Below are 20,200 nucleotides of genomic sequence, written 5' to 3' on the forward strand. Positions count from 1 at the left end.
GCATTTTTATTTTTATTTGAGCTAGAGCGTCTTTTCCTAGAATACGTTTTGATCAATTAATGTCTTTCTGTTGAACTATATTATTGCCTATTCGATTCCTCCATATCTCTAAATTAATTATAATAACAACTGCAGGTAGTGTTTGCAGTATTGTTTCTCTCAAAAGCGTAAGTGAAAAGCAAGCAAGCAAAGGTAACTCTTTATTAGTTTCACAATTCTCTCTGAATCACGAATTAAAATGACTAGCTTGGATGCCTCATGCTCCGTTTAGATGATAAACTTTAAAGTAATGCTTCGATAGTGAACACTCTTTGATGCGTCGCTTGAAGAGAAAGTTATCGGCTATACCACTGGGTGCAGTCATCCAAATACTCTCAACTACAACATTAGCCGCAACGCGATGATTGTACCTCGGTGAGATCGATCACTTGGCTTCCAAACTCAGCGACGAGGACTTGGAGTGAAATATAGTGTGGATAGGAGAAAGGTAAACAATTCTCGTCGCTAGTTAAGGGGTAGGGTGGGGGTCAGGGTGGGTGGGTCGTCAAAGCGCAGTCGCGTCAAGCCATGAACGCGTTTGTCTGTATCGTACATATAACATTGCATAGAAAGAAAGCTGCCAGATAAGGTCAAGGTGAGTGAGTCATTTGATATCCGCTGCTTCTCTCTGTTTCGAGAGACCCCAAGAAACAATAACAACTTCTCGCTATTCACTCTTGGCTACCTGTCATTCTCTTTGATGCTTTAGGGTGGGCATAAATAGAATCTCCATTCAATCCTTACCTATTCATATCCAGCTTAATTCCTCAATTCCTCAATTCCTCAACTCCCATATCGATACCCCCCTCTTTCATCATGAATTTCAGCATGGCAGAAGGTCAAGAGCTCGTCAACAAAGTTGCCGTGTACCTGGTGGGCTATATGGAGCAGTATGACGGTTCCCACGACTTCAACCACCTCCTGCGAGTCCTGGGATTGTCTCACACTATATACGATCAACTCCAGACATCCTCAGCATCCACACCACCCTCCACCCCGCAACCCGCTCTCGACCTGACCGTCATCACCCTCTCGGCACTCCTCCACGATGTAGGAGACAAGAAGTACTTGAAGGAAGGAGATGATGCCAAGACCATGGTACGCGATCTGCTTCTTGACTTTGGCGCGGGAGAGTCACTTGCACAGAAGATCCAGGCAATCTGCACCGGTGTTTCATTCACCTCTGAAATGAAGGACGTGGATCATGTGAAGAGGCTTATCAAAGAGCATCCGGAATTGGCGGTGGTACAGGACGCCGATCGGTTGGATGCCTTGGGTGCCGTGGGAGTGGGCAGGGTTTTTACTTATGAAGGTGCCCAATTGAAAAGAGAGATGGAGAGGTCTATCGAGCAATTTGAGAACAAGCTCTTCGCGAGGGAGGGGATGATGAAGACGGAACCGGGGAAGAAGATGGCCAAGCAGAGGATGGAGATCTTGAGGACCTTTAAAGGATGGTGGGATGATGAGGTGAAGGTCGCTGTCGTTGGAGCATCGGTTTTGAGCTCAGCTGCGAAGCCTGAGGAGGAGCATATTTAGCGGTGCTATTCTTAATCAATGCGATGGTCAAATAGCAATATACTCCGAAAGCCTGATTTAACCTACATAGCCGCGTTCAAGAAGGAGAACAGATGTCCCAGAACTACCTCGAGCACTGATAATTGAGCCTAAACCTCCTAACTGTCCGCCACCCACTTCTCCCAAGACCTCCTCACATCCTCCGTCCCACGAATCGTAGCGAACTCGTTCTCCAAACTTTGAATATGCGCCCTATGCAACGTCTCAGCATCAAGAAACTCTTCCCCAACCCCCTTCGCCCACGCCGCAGTGGCATCCCCCACCAACACCACTCCCCCCTCTCCCCATCCGGCTCATCACACACGCCGAGATTCCCAGCCATGCGCGTACTGGTACTAACACAGTGATCCGTGGTCAGCCCGATAATGAACAGCGTGCCAGGAGCCCCTCCAAAATGCACCTTTAGGACCTCTTCCAAATTCGTGCCGATGAAGGCAGAATTGACGTTTTTGGTGATGACGAGTTCCTCTCCTTTCGGTGTGGCGAAGGCCTGGAACTTGAAGCCTGGTGCGGTGGGCCATAAAGGGGATGTAGATGATTTAGAAGCGTGTCGTACGTGTATAATCTTGTGTATGGCCGACTCGGACTTGGCGACGAGATGCCGATACGCGTTTATCAAAGAAGCGGCGTTCACTTCGAAATCTGGATTACTTCGAGAGGGGCCCCAAGTATGAAAAGTAGGCTCCAAGAAACCGTCCTGGATGTCTATGACGAGGAGCGCGGTTCTGGGATGCTTTGACATCTTGGTGGGTGGGTTCCTAGGTAATGATTTGAGTTCTGCTGGGAGAAGTGAGAGAGAACTTACTTACTCCTAAAGGCAATGCAACGTAGGGCTATATCCTTTTATAAGAAAAAAAAATTATGCCGATAAAGCAGGATGAAAGTTTTGACACCGCATGTCCATCGCAGGGCGTAATGACACGTGAAGGCGTGGTAATTGGAGGTCAAATATTGTAATGAATACATCGCTCTAGAAAATTTGAGGCTGTGGTCTACATAGGCTATTGGAGTCGCTAAGCTCGAAAGAGACATTCAGAGCGTTTTGTGTCCCCAAGCCCCCTGAATGTACCTACTGGAAAGGGATACTTAGCAATGTACTTTTTAGAAATGTGGAATTTGTGCCACACCGGCTCAATGAACCAAGCTATGTAAACATTGCATCACAATTTCATATGCTGTACACAATCAAGTTCGACGAGACGCAAACCTACGTGGTGATTCTAAACTGCACCAGTGACAGCATAAATGTCCCTTATCTCCTTTCATTGATATTTGAAAAGGCTAGCTATTTCCCACCGTTCCCATAAGCAAAGTTTGCTTTTCGCTGATCCCAGATATGGTCTGCAAAAACTAGCAATATTATACAGCGTATGTCGTGATTTCATACCTTCATGATGACACCAATAATATTCGTATCTATCAAATGCAACCCGAGACACGATATCCTCTCACGCTTACTAATCATCTCCTTTCATATGAATCATATCTCATCACCCTAAAATCATCTTCTTCTCGACGAGCTCACCGCCGGCTCAAATGCATCGTCCTCATCAGATATTTCATCATCGCTTAATTCTCGTGCCGTGGAGGGTTTTGCTTGCGATTGTGAGAAATTAAGTGTGCTCTGTCGTCCCTTTGTTGCCGCGGCGCGCTTCGGCATCGACTTTGGAGGTGGGGGAGCATCCATCATGACAAGATCATCATCTTCATCATCGCTAGGCTCTGCAACCTTCTTCTTCCCTCTTCCTGTGGGTTTAGCGGGTGCCTTGGCGGGAGCGCGAGATTTGGCAGGCGCCTTCTTCGCGGGGGCCTTTCGTGTCTTCGTCGCAGGTGCTGAGACGACCGAAGCATCATCGTCACTTCCTTTTAAGGCAGCCTTTCCACGTCTAGAAGCAGGCTTTGCGCGGACTTCATCGTCGTCGGGTGAGCCATAAGCACTGGCATTATCTCCCCATTCGCCATCTACATCTGAATCCCAGGAACGTCGGCGGGGAAGAAGCTTCCCTCGAGCCTTCTTTGGCTTCGTCGAAACTCCACCTGCAGCTTTGAAAGCGTCATCCATCTTGGCACGGTGTTCTTCCATAATTCCATCCATATCTCCTTCTTCATCTGCTCCTCGCGACATCAACTCCTGCATCTGTCCTGCGAGACTGTCTCTTACGAAGTACTCCATTGCGTGGTGGTCTTGTTTGTCAACAAATTGCTTGATGGCGTCTCCAAAAAGTGCTTGAGGGAGAACCTTCAGCGACTGAGCGGCTAAGTATTCTCGAACAAACTTTTCGACTTTCATGTTGTCGATCCCTGCCATGGCTGCTAGAACCGATTCCTCGGGCATATCTGTATCGTTCTTATTCCTCCCTACGAAATCTTAGTACTTGTATCTCTAAACCAAACATTTGGAACTTACTGGTTGCAACCTTTTTCTTGTAGAACGTGATCACATCATTGACATTCGCTACTCGGTCACTAAATCTGTTGGAGAATCGTTGTGGGTTTTCGGTGTCGAATTTGCCACCCTCTGGGGCCGTAGCTTCAACCTTCAATCTGATCAGGGGTCGTGGAATATCTTCTTCGTTGATTTCATCCGCCTCATCTCCCTGTGACTCAAGCCATTCTGCTTTGGCTTCCTCGATTAGTTTGTTAACAACTTTCATCAGCTCCGCCGTCAATGCAGTTCTATTGTCTTTTTCCTTGGCAAGCTTTTTGAAGCGAGCCTCGTTTGCCAGGACTATCTCGCGGTAAATGAAGGGTCTAACCGTCTTGAGTCTGTGCTTCTTCATCACAAAATTCTTACCGTTAACCTCGACAACAGCGACGTGCTTAGTGACAGCTTCGGCAGGAATAAGGGAAGTTGCCACGGAAGATCCAGGTTGCATTACATGAAACATCGTCTCTGGATTAAGCCGTGGGTCAATGAGGCACTCATGCTCATGGCCCCAGATGACAAGATCCATATAATCGGGAAGTACATTTTCTGGAAGATACCCGGTCTCGTTGTGCGCGGTGTGGTTTTGATGAACAGCCATCAGGTTGAACCAGTCATCCTGCTGCATCCTTGGTCTGAAGAATTTGACATTCCCATCCCTGAATGTTCGGAATAGTCTCTCGTCTCTGACGCTGCTTATACCAAATAAGGCTAGCTTGGTGTTGCCCTTCTGCAGAAGAACTGGCTTCACCTCAATCTTATCAGTTTCGGGAATTCGACCAAAATAGTTAACGAATCCGGAGGCTTGGAGAAGATCTAAGGAGCAGTAGTGTCCGTCGCCCGTAGGGTCATCATGATTTCCATGGATAGAGAAGACCGGAATAGCGACATTGATATCAGGATCTTCGTAGTTGACATTGTTGAATGCCCCTTCGAAGACAGTGCTGGCATCGCTGAGAAACTCAAGCTCACAAGGCTTGTCTCCTAGGCAGTTCTTCCGCAATGATCGCATGACCTGATACATTGACTTTCGAGAAGGCTTGTTGTCATGAAAGAGATCACCGGCTAGCAGGACCATATCGACCTACGCTTGGTTAGACGCATGCTCCATAATGATGTTGTGCTACTTACATCTTCCGACTTTGCCAATTCCATAACTTCATTGAAGCTTCTGGAGCTATCGTCTTTGCGGATGGGATCTCGTTCGCAGTACCCAACATGGCTATCGGTAGCAATCAGGATACGAATCGTATCAGCGTCTACAAATGATCAGTTCAGCAACATGAGAGGAAGGGGGAGGGGGGGGGCAGAACTAACCACGTAGTGGTGGCATCGTGATGTTGATGGTGGCTTTCCCACCAACAACTCAAAGCAGATTATTGACTCGAAGATTACTGATGATTCCTGAATCCTCTGGAGGAATCTAAGGCGTAGTTGGTCGTTGCAGTGTTGCCGTTTGTCCGTCTGCTCAACCGAAACGCATGTATTTAAGGCAAACGCGACCGGTCGCGGGAGACGCGCGAAAGCCACGTGACTATCATTAGCGTGCTTAATCCTTGCATTTCAGACTTCTCCATATTCAATGGCCAGCCGGTTTGTCGAGGCCGGTCTCAGCAATACAGAGACGAAAAAGAAGATGTTTCCCTCACGCATGCTTCTTGCGCGCTCGGTCTGGAAAGGTATATTAGATCCTACTTGAATGCGTTCTTCAATGACTACATACTGACTGCTCTAGGGCCCAACATCGTTCCGTATGCGCCGCCATCCAGTCCATTCTTTCAATTCTAACAAATTGCACCCAGTCTTCCAATCATTCGAGTCCCTCCAGGCCAAAAGCCACCTCCCATACAAACACAAGCACGGTCTGCGACGATATTACCTAATTTCGTGGGGTTGGTATTTCAAGTGCATAATGGGAAGATATACCATGATGTAGAAATCACGGAGGACATGGTGGGCCATAAGCTAGGAGAATTCTCACCGTATGTTCTGCTTATTCGCTTATGATCGAGAGTGCTAATTGTGATTGAAGGACGAGGGGAAATTTTTCGTACAAAATGAGCAAGAACAAATAGATGGTATGGGCTGGCGTTTTATAAGAGGGAGCATCGCAGTGTACCATATGATGAGATTTGGATGTACAGTACTAGTATCCAATGCCATGGACGTTATGGGTACGAACTTTTGTTGAATGGATTTGGACGTGGGCATGCGCAAATCGATCATCTACACTTTGTGAGACATTCTCGAGCTAGGTCAGGCAACTGGAGGTTACGGTGGTCCGATATCATGACAAGCAAGACAGAACCAATGTTATGTCATGGAGATTGTTTCGAGGGTTGGCATAATGCAATATCAACTCTTACATTACACCGGCTTTCAAAGTACTCAGATAAATTATACCCGGCGGCCATCACCTTGACACACATCCACTCAATTTGGGAATCTCTGAATCCAAGTTGCCTTATTTAGCAAAGACCTTTTGTTATACAACCTCAGGGTCCTTTCATTTCGAGGATCAGACGATTCAGTTGCAAGCTACAAATCATCCCATGTAATCAATATGCTCTGATCATTGCCTAGTCATCATCGTTTCATGACCTTATATAACGCCTTGATTTAACGCCGCCTCCGTATAAGCCTGTAAGATCAGTGTTTCCAGCGCGCCATATTATCGGTAGAACTCTCCCCTCTTCACATTGACGCCATACTCGCCGACTGCCATACCCAAATCCTCCATTGTAAGCACTGTCCTGTTCTGACTACCACCTTGTCCCCCACCTCCATAGCCCGGCCGCTGGATACCTAGAGGCCCCCCTCTGCCTTGCTGTTCCTTGCTGCCAGGTGCGGTTGTTGGTTGACCTGGGACAGGGAACCCTGCTGCAGCTCCAAGATTGCCCATCGGGTTGTTTGCATTCGAAGAGTTTGATGAACGAATTCGAGAGTACTGATATGCATCTGCTGCGATGTCTGCGACGAACTTCTGGGTCGCCAGTGCGAGCAGGCGAGCAAGACGCTCATCCGTTTGAGGTGGCGGTGGCAGCCCAGCTTTGGTAAGATAATAGTTGGTCACAGCATCAGGAATCTTTAAAGAAGGTTAGATGTGCCATAAAGAGTGTCTCGAGAAACTTACTATTGGTGCATAGTCGTCCATCTTGGAGAGGAATTGCTTTAGAGAGGCATCTTTCCGAGTTGGAAGTTTAGGTTCAGGCGCTGGCGCAAGAGGATCTACTTCCTCATCTGGATTTGATACTGGCACAAGATCTGTATTGGGGTCTGGGGATTCTGCGTTCGCCATCTTTGTTATTGAAGAGCAGATATAGATGTAGGAGCCAGAAGTCACGTAGTTGAGGAGATCAGGTTTGCGTAAAAAGCGGCGTTAGGTTTCTACAGGTTAAGCCGCATTGAACAATGAATATTGGTAGAAAGTAATGCCGCTTTATGAGCCATCTAATGGGGATGTGATGGTCACGTGCTGATTAGACTAGTGTTGCCTTATCTTATTCGGCAGGCTGAAAATATGCGAAAAAAGTCAATACCATTCAGTTCAGCCTCAACGTGTTGATCCTGAAGAGTAAAGACATACAACACATACCTCTAGTCAGCAATAACCATGGCTGACCGTCGCCCAGAACTAGAAGAGCGAGAGATGCCGCGGGCAAAGCGACCAAGAGTGGATGATCGGGACCCAGCGTCAAATCCGTACCTCGCCCACATGTACGAGAACAACGGCAACGGCAATGGCGGTTACAATGGAGTGGCCCGCACTGGGCTTTCGGACTTCAAGAGGCATGAGACTACGGCTGCGCAGGCGCATACTGCGGAAGATGGACCAAATAATCCTTTCAACAACACGCCCCTCTCGAAGCAGTACTTCAACATCCTCAAGACGCGCCGAGACCTTCCAGTTCACAAACAGAGGTGAATAAACGCGCCCCTCCTTACGGTCAGCAAAGCTAATGTTATACAGACAAGAGTTTCTTGACATGTTTCATAAGACCCAGATCCTCGTCTTCGTTGGTGAAACTGGTTCTGGTAAAACTACACAAATTCCTCAGTTCGTCCTATTCGACGACCTCCCACACTTCAATGGAAAACTTGTCGCGTGTACCCAACCTCGTCGAGTTGCGGCAATGTCGGTAGCTCAACGTGTTGCAAATGAGATGGATGTGAAACTCGGAGAAGAGATTGGATATAGCATTCGTTTCGAGGATGTCACGGGTCCAAAGACTGTCCTCAAATATATGACAGATGGTATGCTTCTGCGCGAAGCTATGCATGATCATAACTTAGCGAGGTATAGCTGCATCATTCTTGATGAGGCTCACGAACGTACACTTGCTACAGATATATTGATGGGACTGCTCAAGGAGGTTGCACTCAGGCGGCCTGATCTCAAAATTGTCATTATGTCCGCTACCTTGGATGCACAAAAGTTCCAGCGCTATTTCAATGATGCTCCACTATTGGCTGTACCTGGAAGAACACATCCTGTGGAGATCTTTTACACTCCCGAACCCGAGCGAGATTACGTGGAAGCTGCTCTACGTACAGTCCTTCAGATCCATGCCACCGAGCCAGAGGGCGATATCCTGTTATTCTTGACAGGTGAAGAAGAGATTGAAGACGCATGCAGGAAGATCTCTTTGGAGGCTGATGAAATGATAAGAGAGGCTGATGCAGGGCCACTGAAGGTTTATCCCCTTTATGGGACACTGCCTCCTCAACAACAGCAGAGAATTTTTGAGCCAGCGCCACCACCCTCCAGACCCGGAGGTCCTCCTGGTCGAAAGGTTATTGTTGGAACGAACATTGCAGAGACCAGTTTAACCATCGACGGTATCGTATATGTCGTAGATCCTGGTTTCAGTAAGCAGAAGGTGTACAATCCCCGAATTCGGGTTGAATCACTGCTTGTGTCGCCTATATCAAAAGCTTCAGCCCAGCAGCGTGCCGGTCGTGCTGGTCGTACGCGCCCTGGAAAGTGTTTCCGCTTGTACACCGAAGCTGCTTTCAAAAAGGAACTCATCGAGCAAACATACCCCGAGATCCTTCGGTCGAACCTTGCGAACACTGTTCTGGAGTTAAAGAAGCTTGGAATTGATGACCTGGTACATTTTGACCTTATGGATCCCCAGCCCCGGAGACACTTATGCGAGCTCTCGAAGAACTAAACTACCTAGCCTGTCTCGACGATGATGGAAACCTTACCCAGCTTGGCAAGCTTGCTTCGGAATTTCCATTGGATCCAGCTCTTGCCGTTATGCTCATCTCTTCTCCCGAGTTCTACTGCTCTAATGAGATCTTGTCGCTCACAGCCCTTCTATCCGTCCCTCAAGTATTTGTTCGTCCAGCAAGCGCAAAGAAGCGCGCAGACCAAATGAAGGACCTCTTCAAGCATGAGGATGGTGATCATCTCACCATGCTGAACGTATATCACGCCTTCAAAGGAGCTGAGGCACAAGCTGATCCAAAGCGATGGTGCCATGAACATTTTCTCAGTCTTCGAGCCTTGCAGTCAGCCGACAACGTTCGCCAGCAGTTGAAACGCATCATGGAAAAGTCAGAGATTGATCTTCTCAGCACGGACTTCAACGATAAGGAATATTATACTAATATTCGACGTGCCTTGGTTGCGGGCTTCTTTATGCAAGTAGCGAAGAAGGACGGTAGCGGAAAGACTTACAAGACTGTGAAGGATGACCAGAGTGTCTTGCTACATCCAAGTACCGTTCTCGCTGTTGACAGTGAATGGGTGGTCTACAATGAGTTTGTACTCACGACCAAGAACTATGTGAGAACGGTCTCATCTGTCAAGCCGGAATGGCTGCTGGTACGTCTCTTCCAAACTTCACATCTCGTCTCGAGGAAAGTGCTAATATTTGAGGATAGGATATTGCACCAAACTACTACGATCTCACCACATTCAAGAAAGGAGATGTGAGGACGGCCCTTGAAAGAACCTTGGACAGGGTGAAGAGGAAGCAGTCAACGAAAAGGAGTAAATAAGGAGGCCTTGGTTGTTGGAACATTTAGATGCTAGAAGAAAAGAACAGGTGCTAGATGATAGAGTAGAATGCACCGGCGACATGCATTGCTGTCAGCAGGCGTTTGATTCGTCGTCGTATCCGTAGAAAGAGTACAATATTACTAGAAGCGCAACAGAACAACAATTGAACATATTTCCTCGGGTTCGCGATCTGCCGTGAATGATGGTGTGAGGGTGCAGTTGCTGAGTCAGATCTCAAGACATGCATGGCTCGATGACTTTTCGAAGGAAGATGTCGAATAGGATGTGAGCCGGGCCCCCAAAGGAATCGAATGCTCTTATGCTTGCCACCATCAGGGGTTGTCGTTGCCACATGCCCACTCACAGTCATCCATTGCAACCTCTAGAGTATATAATGCGACAAGTCGATTCCACTTCAGGCTTTGTGCTTTCCCGACCGACGCTTTCACGTTTAGCAAATTGATCGAGGAGCAGAGCCCACTCTTTATAGGGTTCTTGCTGTCAGTCAGTACTCGTACTCGTACTCCGTATCCGTACTGTTACTGTACGAAGGACCACGGTACGAATATCAGTAGATTTTTTGCATCGGCCCGTCCCTTCCATTGCCGGTCAAACTGGGCCTGGCCTGGCCTGGCCTGGCCTCTCTTCACATTCCCGTTACTTTGTCACGACGGGATGGTCATGTCACACGAACATGCTCTCTATGCAGTCTGCACCTGATGCACCTGCTCGTAACACAACATTGAACCAGCAGCTGCAAGTTGGTACTTAGGTACACAACAGCATCTGAGATCGGACCCGGTCTGTGGATCGACGGAAAATGCATTTTTGGTGTTACCTTGGTGGGAGTTCCCAATTAGACCGACCGGTCTAACGTCCTCCATCTCGATGGAGAAGGACACGCGAGGGAGGGAGGGTACAACAAGCTGGCAGGGCACATCATACGGAAGTATGTGATGTCACTGCATAGGTATGGTACTGTGCTCAGTCACTCACTGGCCAATCAAAACGTGCAAGTCGTCGGAGTCGAGCCTACGTAATGAGATGCCGGTGCAGATTACCCCACTCCACTCCCCCACATCTTCGAAGCCGCCCTCGAAGGAATCCCTACTGTAGCCTAGCCTAGCCTAGTCAATTAATTTACTTGGCTTACGAAGTGTTTCCCACTGTGGTGTTTCTCAGCTGAGGCTCAACTCTGCTCTGCCCAACAGCGGATCTCCCATAGGCGGGCCGCTGCAGTATCTAACGGGCGCTAAGTGCTTTGACAGCGGGAAGGGTAGGGGTAGGTAGGGTAGGGCTACATCCGGTCCGACTGGTCCTGCAGGAGGGCAATTTATCGTCGACAGACATCTCCGATCCAGATATTTGCAGTTAGTCATCTGGCTCCCTCTCTCAGGCGGGCACCGACCTACTTACTGTACATACAGTACGAAGCTCAAACCTTCTCAGACGTCCAATCATTCCGAAATATAAAGTGAAGCATCAGGATCAGGGCCAGTGCCCACCCATATGATCTGATAATGTGGTGCGATTTCCGCTAGCAGCAAACTTGGTCAGAAAGTGCCGCGTGCGCGCTAATGACTGTGTGGAGAGCTCAAGCCGTTCGACACGTGGAAAATCAGGGTCCGACGTGGTTTTGTAGGGTAGATCCTGGCTTCTAGAGTGACAAGATGTGGAGGGGAAGTTGCAGAACCAGGACAATGGTTGCGACCGATATATTATAGTACGACTACTACGTTCGGAATGAAGATTGAACGCGTTTTGAGCTACCCGCAAAACCTTCTTAATCGGATGATTTTGCGGCATTGCGGCAATAGCCTGGTCGGCATGTCCCTTGTTCACTTGTCATCGGGTTCTTCTGGCATGCTAAAAGTGCCTATTAATACACGCCCATGAGGCATACGATAATCCATGTCATCTCTTCTTATCCTGGTTAGACCTCGATCTGATAAGCTTCCGAGGTAGAGAAGTATGCACAGAACCAAACTGGGTGTGGAGCCATGCGTATCCACCTTTTGAAGTTCGGAGTCCGGCATGTATACGCCTAATTTCTTGCAGGCCAGGGCTACTTTGGACAAGGGAGAAATGTCCGGGTTAGATTATATATCCTGGCGTGCGATCTTCTTTTCTTTTTCTTGACTTACAGGTCCTGACGTCCCTCATTCTGACTCCTGTATACTGAAGCCCCCTGTTTCTCTCCAAGTTGCTCTGTCAAGCCTTCAGGCGCTTTCACATACCATACATTCCGCGCCTCAAACGCGTGGAATTCCAACGCTTCACTATCAGCGGATAGTAGTCCCCCACCATGAGTGGCTCTGGAGGATATTATAAGTACCGTTGCAAGTACTTCTTAACGCACAACTGCCCGCACTGGGTCTGGGTCCACAACGCACCCTGTGCCCATTGTCTTGTAAGTCTACTTTGGACAAACAGGTCAGCCAATCAATACTAACTTGCGTCAGGCAGATGGTCGTGATTCAGACGTAGGCGTTATGCCTACTCCATTCCGTCTCTCGCGAGAGGTATACGTACCACATGTTGAAAACGGTGCCCTCCATTATATCATCATGGAGATCATTGCCACCAGCGACGCCGATAGTGGATGGGTAGTGAAAGATGTCCCAAACCAGAATTTTCCCGCTGCTACAGGACCATCAGCTGTAAGCACTGCGGCAATCGATGGACCTGGCAATCAGAGGCATTCTAAAAGTGGATTTGGGATGCAGGAGATTGCGACAAGCTGGGCGGCTTAAGACCTCGTGTAAACCACCATGTTGAGTGGGCGGGGAGTGGTCGTTGAGCTTCCGCGGTTTGAATCGAGAAGTCGGTATTCCAAGCCTAAACTTCTGGGCCGAATTTGAAGCGGACGGTGCTACCCGATCGAGTGTCGTGGGGGTCGACTGCCATGGTTTTTTGAGCCTTTGTTCCTTTACTACCTAACGAATCATGTTGTTAATGACGGTCTTTTGAAAAAGGGATTGCAACCTCATATGGGCATCCTTCTAATTTACGGGGCGGCGGAATATTGCACAGAAAATTGCAGAGGACATGATGGAAACTACTTAGTTTTCGATTTTAATGTTTCTTGGCGAATGAAAAGTTAGCACGCACAGCTAAATACTAAACTGCCACATCTTCCAACAAATTCCAACACCAGCGTCTAATTTATTTTAAATGCAACGACATAATGACCCTAATACTTGAAGGGCTTCCATTTGAAGCATACTAGCTACCAACCTCACAAGCGACTAGCAAATGATGGTGAATAGAAATGCCGAATAGGAGAAAGCCATACTAGGGAAATGAACTTGTAATAGTACGACAGACAACAGTGATGAGAAGTAACTGTTTGATTAAAGAACTAACCGCATAGAAATGGTCGATAGTGAGAGCATGTCAATACCACTTTGATTTTGCGACATACCACCCACAACATCGGAAGACATGCCAGATTGGCTCTCGGTTTGGATTCCTTTGCGGAGCCGTAGTGGCACTTATTCATCATCTCATGCATGCACCACCAATTCCAATCCCCTCACACTCCCGGAACCGGAAACCACGCCGTGTCAATGGCCGTCGGGCACTGTGGATGGTTGAGCTGGTAAGGACAGGTAACCCTTTTGGGACGATCATAGTCCTGGACAGCGAGCGTGTGTGGTGTGGTACAAGGTACTTGCCCTAGCCGTGCATTCACGAAGGTGCAGGAAAGCGTGAAGCCTATAAGAAGCCTGGTTGCCCGCGTCATGCTGGTCAAATTCCCACCGTATACGAAAGTTGATATATGACAGAATTCTGGTCGCGGATTAATTATCCAAGCCAACTAACTCCACTTCCGATGGAGCCGATTTTCGCAGTACGATCCCCGATCCCCTCGGGGATTTTTGAAGATGGTACGAGTACTCCCCGTGCTTGAATGCCACGTGATTGCAGTACTGATCCGGCTAGTCGAACATGAGACGACATTTTCCACGTCGTCTTTTCTCCTCATATGTGCATGATCAGGGCTACTCGAGTCTGCGATGACTATGCGATCACTTGCCAGACTTCAGACAGGGGCAACGGGCGTGCATGCGAGAAGGCCATCTCAGGTAAACCAGTGCGGTGAGGTGCAAATATGAAGGAAGCTTCCAAGGAGCAGGTTCTCCGCTGGCATCATGGCACCATCAGCATTAATCTCGCGGACCTTTCTACGCCGAAGTCAGGACACCTGCATAAACAGACAGTGGGATCTAATTTTCCCTATGTATGATATTCGGTATTTTCCATATCATGCGCTCCTGGATTCCGTTGCTCACCAATCTACAAGTACATATTGGTCTACAAAGGCGAAATACATCGAACGGTCTTGTGTGACACATGAATACTCTTGGTTTCTCTGCAGACCAATTTGTTATTCGTTGCCGCCACAGTCTGCGAGGGTGCATGAATGTGCCAGGACCGTGCTGCCAAATGTTGTGAGGCAATGAAGCAGAGGTGTATGTTTGGGGACATATCCATAAGGGTCAGACTTGCCATTTGTTGTGAGACGTGCTCAATATCACGTTTTTGATATTCCATGTTTACAATTTTGAAGTTTTGTGTTTGCACCTGCGATTTAGCAACTGGGGTAGTAACAGTGAATTTGAAGGTCGACGGGTGTATCTATCACCTTCCGTGGATATCCATGGTGGGCTGCGGTATGAGGGCGAGACTCATAAGGTGGGTTTCTCTGATATGCTTACAATAAACAAGAACAGACACGCATTAGGCAAAGAAACACAAGAATTCATTTTGGTCCGTATATGGTAAGAAGTCGTGGCATGCTACTGTATCTTTCATCCGTCGTTGTTTATAATGCACCGCGTAATTATTTTAGCATTATATTTGGAGGCGTTGAAGTTCTACGACAACTCGCTGAAGGAACTTGCCTATGTATACAAGCACCCGCTCCTTCCTTCCTTGATTGTTATGCTCCTTGAAAAGAATTGCGGTTACCGCTGCTCAAGTCTATCTGGTTGTGTGGCTCCTTCCTTTTCCAGGCAAAACCATTGTCTCTTTCCCTCGTCCTCGCTTCTCAACTTCAACTTCATTCCCTCTACAACCCGCATTCGTTTTGCTTCCTCGCATTCCAAAGTCCCCCAACTTCACCTGTCTTGGTTTTCAGACGTGTCAACATTTCCCTTGGTAGGCGTTCCTTCCACTCCACACCTTGGGTATATCTTCCCAGTCTGCTCTGGTGGAACCTTCTTGTGCTGTGTTGGATATAAACACCATGAAAAACGGCGCGGGAAAAGCTAATTCCTAGTATATAGCCCCCTAAAGTTCCCCTTTGAACGAAACCCCTCGGCCTTGGGGTGTCCCTTTCGTGAGCCAACAGACGTGTTGAGTCCTTCGGCTTCCCGAGGCAGATTCCCGACTGCAAAGCGGTGACGGTGGTGTTGCCGAGATTCTGTCACGTCGTTGTTGACCATAATCTTCCGCTTGAAAGAGAGAGAGAGTATATCAACATGGCCTCCATCACGTCAACCTCGACTTCCCGCTACCCCATCGAGGAGTTGCTACATCTGAGAACCTCCCTACCAGTCGTCACATGCATCGTCAACAAACTTAACAAGCACCCTGACATCGGTACGCGTCCTATTCACCCATAGCATCTCTCTGTTTTGACGCGAGCTAATTCACACACATAGACGCGATTTCTAGAATCCCCCACGAAGCTATGAACAAACCAGAGCTCTTCTCTTGCAAATCCAGCAGTCTCGCCGATATAAACAACAGACGCCAGCTAGCTAAACACAGCTCTGAGTCCTCTGAAGAAAAGTTCGACGGCGCCGGAGCGCATTCTCGTCGCGCCTCTCGTTCTCACTCATCCAAGTGGTCTCTTCGTCGTCGCAACAGCTCTGATCGATCCTCACAACCCTATTCGGCACCGTCTGGCCCAGATGCCCAGCACTCAGAGAACTTCAAGAAGTTTTATAAAGCGGTAACTTCCCCGACTCACATCCGTGTCACAGCTGGTGGCCGCATTGTCCCCAATACAAGAGCCGCACCACCACCTGTATTTGAATGGAATGCTGAAGAACATCACTTTAACCAGAAAAACTCTTTAACTGAGCAAGAGTGAGCAAACCTCCCAAACAATCCATTCACTTATTTGCACCAAGTTGGGCAGTTAACAACACAAATTCCTCCAATAACCTGAGATATTAAGGATTATTTGCGAAAGTCCACTTTCTTTTACGTTAAGCTGACTGTTAATTTGCAGGTTGGGTAACCAGCAATCAACACACATTCTTCCCAGCACATTGATCCCTCAAGGATTTCTTCCTCTTCCTCCAAACAACTATTTGCCTCCTTACGGCTTCATGCCCCAAATCAACCCTATGGCCTTACCAATGCATTCTCCACAGCGTGGCACCTTCGTAGGGGATGATCAAAATTCAATCGAAGGCAGTAAACCTACACACGAGAATGCCCAACAGCAAATCAAGATTTCGCCGCCCACACAATTCGACCAGACGAAACCATTCATGATCAATGGCCAGTTTGTCTACCCATACCCTCCACCGAATTCCGTTCCAGTAAACATTATTGGGAACCCAAACTTCGCTCCACCTCAATTTCCAATGCCTTGGGCACCTTTTCCCACTCCGATGGCACTGCCACCTGGACACCAGTTTCCGATGATGATGCCAGCTGGCCCATTCCACCCTGAAAACATACCAAGCATGGCATCTCTCTGCCCAATTACAGGGTCTAGTTTCATGAAATCTCAGATTCAAGGTCTTCAAAACAACGCCAATTACATTAGATCTCAGATGGCAAATGTTCAACAACCTATGGAAGAGGCGCATTTGCAAAATCAACACAACATCGTTCTGGCTCAACTTAGGCAAATGGAGTCCATGCTTGAGGTTCAAATAGCCCAGGAAAATGCCGCAAAGTCCGGAAAGCCAAGTGGAGAGGGTACGTTGTCTGATACATACACGCATCATGTGCCACATAGGGAAAAGAGTCCAGCTGTTGTCTCAAGCAGTCAATATGTCGTTCGGCGAGCCACGAAATCTACCTCGGGATCATCTGCAGAAGACAGCGCAAAGAAGCAGGTCCTACCTACAATGGGGATCTCTGCTACGCCCATGAATGAAACAAAACCCTTAACCCGGCCAGATTCGATAAGCAGGTCTCGTTTGAGCGCTGCAGCTGCCAAGGCCCCACCATTCCAGCCAAGAGCTCAACTTGCCGCCACGCAGGCGCCCAAGTTCCAACAGGATGTGACTCTTGCTAGTTCATATATTGAACCCCAGGAAGTTGAGACCCAGAGACAACTTGAGGATCGACTGCTGTCTAGAGCCTCTTCTGACTGGGGTCTGGGTAGCCTTTCGAATAATCAGACGGAGAAACGTTACCCTAGTCTCCCAAAGGCTTATAGTATGAATGAACGCTCAGGCAAGGCCCAGCAGGGGTATCAGCTCCCGCGGGCTCTTACATTTCACGGACAAACTGATTTCATCCCACAGACAATGGCGCCTAACATCCATTCTCAACCCACACCGTATTTAGTTGGTGTTGTACCACAGGGTATTCCAAGCCAGGAAGTCAAGCCTTCAGATGTGGTTTATAACCGACCACTCACCGAGGGAGAGCTCCGTGCACGACAGCAGTACTGGGGCAAGCTGCCTCGTTCCCCTCAGTATGGCTTGCCAAAGTTTGATGGGAAGGACTTTTATCCGCCGTCCCCTGTGAAGGCGAGTGCTATCACAGCTAGTGCTGGAGGAAACCCCATTATCAATCGTGCTGGATACTTCCAGGAGTTGAACTCCCCGAACGCGATCACTGAACCAGGCGTTTTTGATTACAGAGCTTTTTCGTCCGGTCGCCTCCAAATGAGTCAGCCGATTCTGTTGCCGCCCATGCAGCCCATGCAACTCTTTGTTGGCAACTCTGTCGCTAATCACACGAACCGGGCAACACAGTATCCTCCGCGAGAGTATAGCCGTGATCCATTCACCCCCCCAGTTGCCAATGGAAGCGGAATGGCTAATGGTACAGATGATCTGTCCGCTCGTCCAGCAATCAAACAGACTGTTGTCAATTTGGACAGTTCACATTCAGATCTACCTGTCACGCCAAAGAACCCGGAGTTCAGAGAAGATGTCGCAGGTGACGAGGACGAGACTGACACATTAGACTCTTGGGGAGGGCCGGCGGCTAGTGAGCGAGGACTTTCTGTGATTGAGGAGGCAAAAAATGATGAGGGCAGTAACGATTCTACTGTCGAGATCCACTTGAGTCCGCAAACCAAGCAACATTCGCCAAAGCCAGTCTTTGAGGGTAGTTTTGCTGAGCGAGTAGCCAGCTTTAGCAAGTAAGAGTGTCTCTTTCACATTTCACGGATTACAAAACTGATCGCTAGTAGTGCTGACCAACAAACCCTCTTCTTGCAAAACATGCTCAAGAAACAGACGACCATGGCGATGTCTGGCCCAGTCCTCTCCGGGGAGATTTCGTCGGCTACTGCTACAGGATACCTTCCTCACTATCGTGGCTCTGCTGCAGCCTCACTCGGTCCAACTATCGGCAATGTATCTGGAGCCGAACGTGAGCCCGAGCGCCCCGTTTCGAAATCTGGACTGTCGAGAGACTTTATGAATAGCCCAGGTCAATTTAACCCCGTCAACTTCTTGTCAGAAAACCGCCCTCTTAATGGTATCGGACACTCCAGTCGGTCATCACCCGAACACCTCGGCGCCGCAGATTACATGCGCTACCTTTCCCAGAGAGCAGCAGAGGACAAAAAAGGCATTGCGCGAGGACTTAACTCCAACACCTCAGGTACAGGGCCTATCGCAGGTTCTGATTGGTAAAGACATAGTCTTGATCGGATAGTACCGAGTCCATCTCCCTGGATTGCTCTTTTGACACCTTTGTTATGTGTTCACCTAATCACCATGTCGGCTGTGGACTTGCCCTTATTAGAGAACCAGTCGAATTATTCCTCATCCTACACCTCGCTCCTTCATTTGCTGACAGCCTACTCTCTTCTCGCGACCTTGTCTCCCGTATTTCGCATGGGCAATCTTCGCCTAGACTCGGAATTTGTCTTCTGGTTCTGTTGAAAAGGGTTGTACTGGAAGGATCTGATAAAGTGTATAGATACCTAGCATTATTTGCATGGCGGTATTAATCTTGTTTTTTCGCCTTTTTTCTTTTTTCGTTGTTGAATTTGTACCAGTATGTTAGAGTCTATAGTGGTAACCGGGTTCTGTAATATCAGGTTTCTCGCCTGACCAAAAAAAAAAAAAGGGAGTCAGGGGAGACTAGAGGAGTTTATGCGAATAGTCGGAAGGAGACAATACAACCAATTATACTTTGCCATTTTCTTAGTGAGACCAATCCGCCGATGACTAGAGATTGTTTCCAATGGTCGCAACAGATGGCTTGTACAAGTATAAAGTAATGAATTATCAAGAACCCAAGACTCGTGAAATATCTGGGAAGACTGCCCTTCAAAGTGCCCTGTGGCTGTGCTCTGATGGTGTGGATGTAACGAAATACTTGTAGCCTCCGAGTCTCACAACATGCATCCAAGGAATGCCCTATGTTTTATTGTTATTGTCGTGAAAGTATAGCATGGCACAGGTCGCGTGGCATCTTGGCGCCGACATTCGTGTTCTAGTTCTAGTTCTAGTTCTAGATCTCTAGTTTACGGGAGGGACGTGCTTCTTCTTCCCAAGCGTGGATGCCGTGTTCGTGCTCTCCTCATACTGTACGACGGGCTGCACGCAATAGGTACGCACAGTGCCGTCTGTATAATTTTATTTTATTATTTATTTATGGATGGATGGATGGGTGGACATGAATAGACTTTTTAAGTTTTGACGCGTATGATATCATAATATAATAACAAGCCATGAATGTAGGAGTGAATGAATTACTCCGTATTGGGGGAGCTTACGGTAAAAGCCGGCGAGAGCGCGCGACTGCATGGAATCTGAGGGCGTGGTTGGATGGGCGGGTCAGATGCGAGGCGAGGGAGGAAAGGGGTTCGATGTGGATTGCCGTGTGTAGGTAGGGGCGTCGTGTTCCGATACTGTACAGTACTGTACTGTAGTCTTTTTTTATTTTATTTTTTGTCGTGTTTTGTGGGGGGGGAGAAAGAAAGAAAGAAA

General features: G+C 48.1%; 7 protein-coding genes across 7 annotated transcripts; 4 read left to right on the forward strand and 3 right to left on the reverse strand.

Annotated features, from left to right (window-relative positions):
• Positions 1-855: 855 nt before the first annotated feature.
• Positions 856-1,575, forward strand: ypgQ_0 (Uncharacterized protein; the record flags this gene model as incomplete). Its single annotated transcript, XM_031153837.1, has 1 exon — positions 856-1,575. The coding sequence occupies one exon, from the start codon at positions 856-858 to the stop codon at positions 1,573-1,575; it is 720 nt and encodes a 239-aa protein (XP_031001107.1).
• Positions 1,576-1,712: 137 nt separating this feature from the next.
• On the reverse strand, positions 1,713-2,356 carry LHYA1_G008921 (putative isochorismatase family protein; the record flags this gene model as incomplete). The annotated part of the gene is made up of 2 exons (XM_031153838.1): positions 1,713-1,806; positions 1,878-2,356. The coding sequence occupies 2 exons, from the start codon at positions 2,354-2,356 to the stop codon at positions 1,713-1,715; spliced, it is 573 nt and encodes a 190-aa protein (XP_031001106.1).
• A 759-nt stretch (positions 2,357-3,115) lies between these two features.
• mus-23 (Double-strand break repair protein) lies at positions 3,116-5,372 on the reverse strand (the record flags this gene model as incomplete). Its single annotated transcript, XM_031153839.1, has 4 exons — positions 3,116-3,972; positions 4,022-5,123; positions 5,171-5,298; positions 5,357-5,372. 4 exons carry the CDS (start codon positions 5,370-5,372, stop codon positions 3,116-3,118), a joined length of 2,103 nt encoding a protein of 700 aa, XP_031001103.1.
• A 249-nt stretch (positions 5,373-5,621) lies between these two features.
• On the forward strand, positions 5,622-6,114 carry RSM19 (37S ribosomal protein, mitochondrial; the record flags this gene model as incomplete). The annotated part of the gene is made up of 4 exons (XM_031153840.1): positions 5,622-5,718; positions 5,775-5,790; positions 5,842-6,021; positions 6,072-6,114. 4 exons carry the CDS (start codon positions 5,622-5,624, stop codon positions 6,112-6,114), a joined length of 336 nt encoding a protein of 111 aa, XP_031001102.1.
• Positions 6,115-6,710: 596 nt separating this feature from the next.
• On the reverse strand, positions 6,711-7,337 carry TAF10 (Transcription initiation factor TFIID subunit; the record flags this gene model as incomplete). The annotated part of the gene is made up of 2 exons (XM_031153841.1): positions 6,711-7,124; positions 7,173-7,337. The coding sequence occupies 2 exons, from the start codon at positions 7,335-7,337 to the stop codon at positions 6,711-6,713; spliced, it is 579 nt and encodes a 192-aa protein (XP_031001105.1).
• A 315-nt stretch (positions 7,338-7,652) lies between these two features.
• prp43 (putative pre-mRNA-splicing factor ATP-dependent RNA helicase) lies at positions 7,653-10,048 on the forward strand (the record flags this gene model as incomplete). The annotated part of the gene is made up of 4 exons (XM_031153842.1): positions 7,653-7,960; positions 8,010-9,150; positions 9,186-9,872; positions 9,932-10,048. 4 exons carry the CDS (start codon positions 7,653-7,655, stop codon positions 10,046-10,048), a joined length of 2,253 nt encoding a protein of 750 aa, XP_031001104.1.
• A 2,297-nt stretch (positions 10,049-12,345) lies between these two features.
• LHYA1_G008926 (uncharacterized protein) lies at positions 12,346-12,802 on the forward strand (the record flags this gene model as incomplete). The annotated part of the gene is made up of 2 exons (XM_031153843.1): positions 12,346-12,459; positions 12,512-12,802. Coding segments are annotated over 2 exons (405 nt in total), but the record flags the coding sequence as incomplete, so codon positions are not given.
• Positions 12,803-20,200: the final 7,398 nt, after the last annotated feature.

The sequence above is a fragment of the Lachnellula hyalina genome (genome assembly GCF_007821495.1).
Source record: "Lachnellula hyalina strain CBS 185.66 chromosome Unknown contig00289, whole genome shotgun sequence".
Lineage (NCBI taxonomy): Eukaryota > Fungi > Ascomycota > Leotiomycetes > Helotiales > Lachnaceae > Lachnellula > Lachnellula hyalina.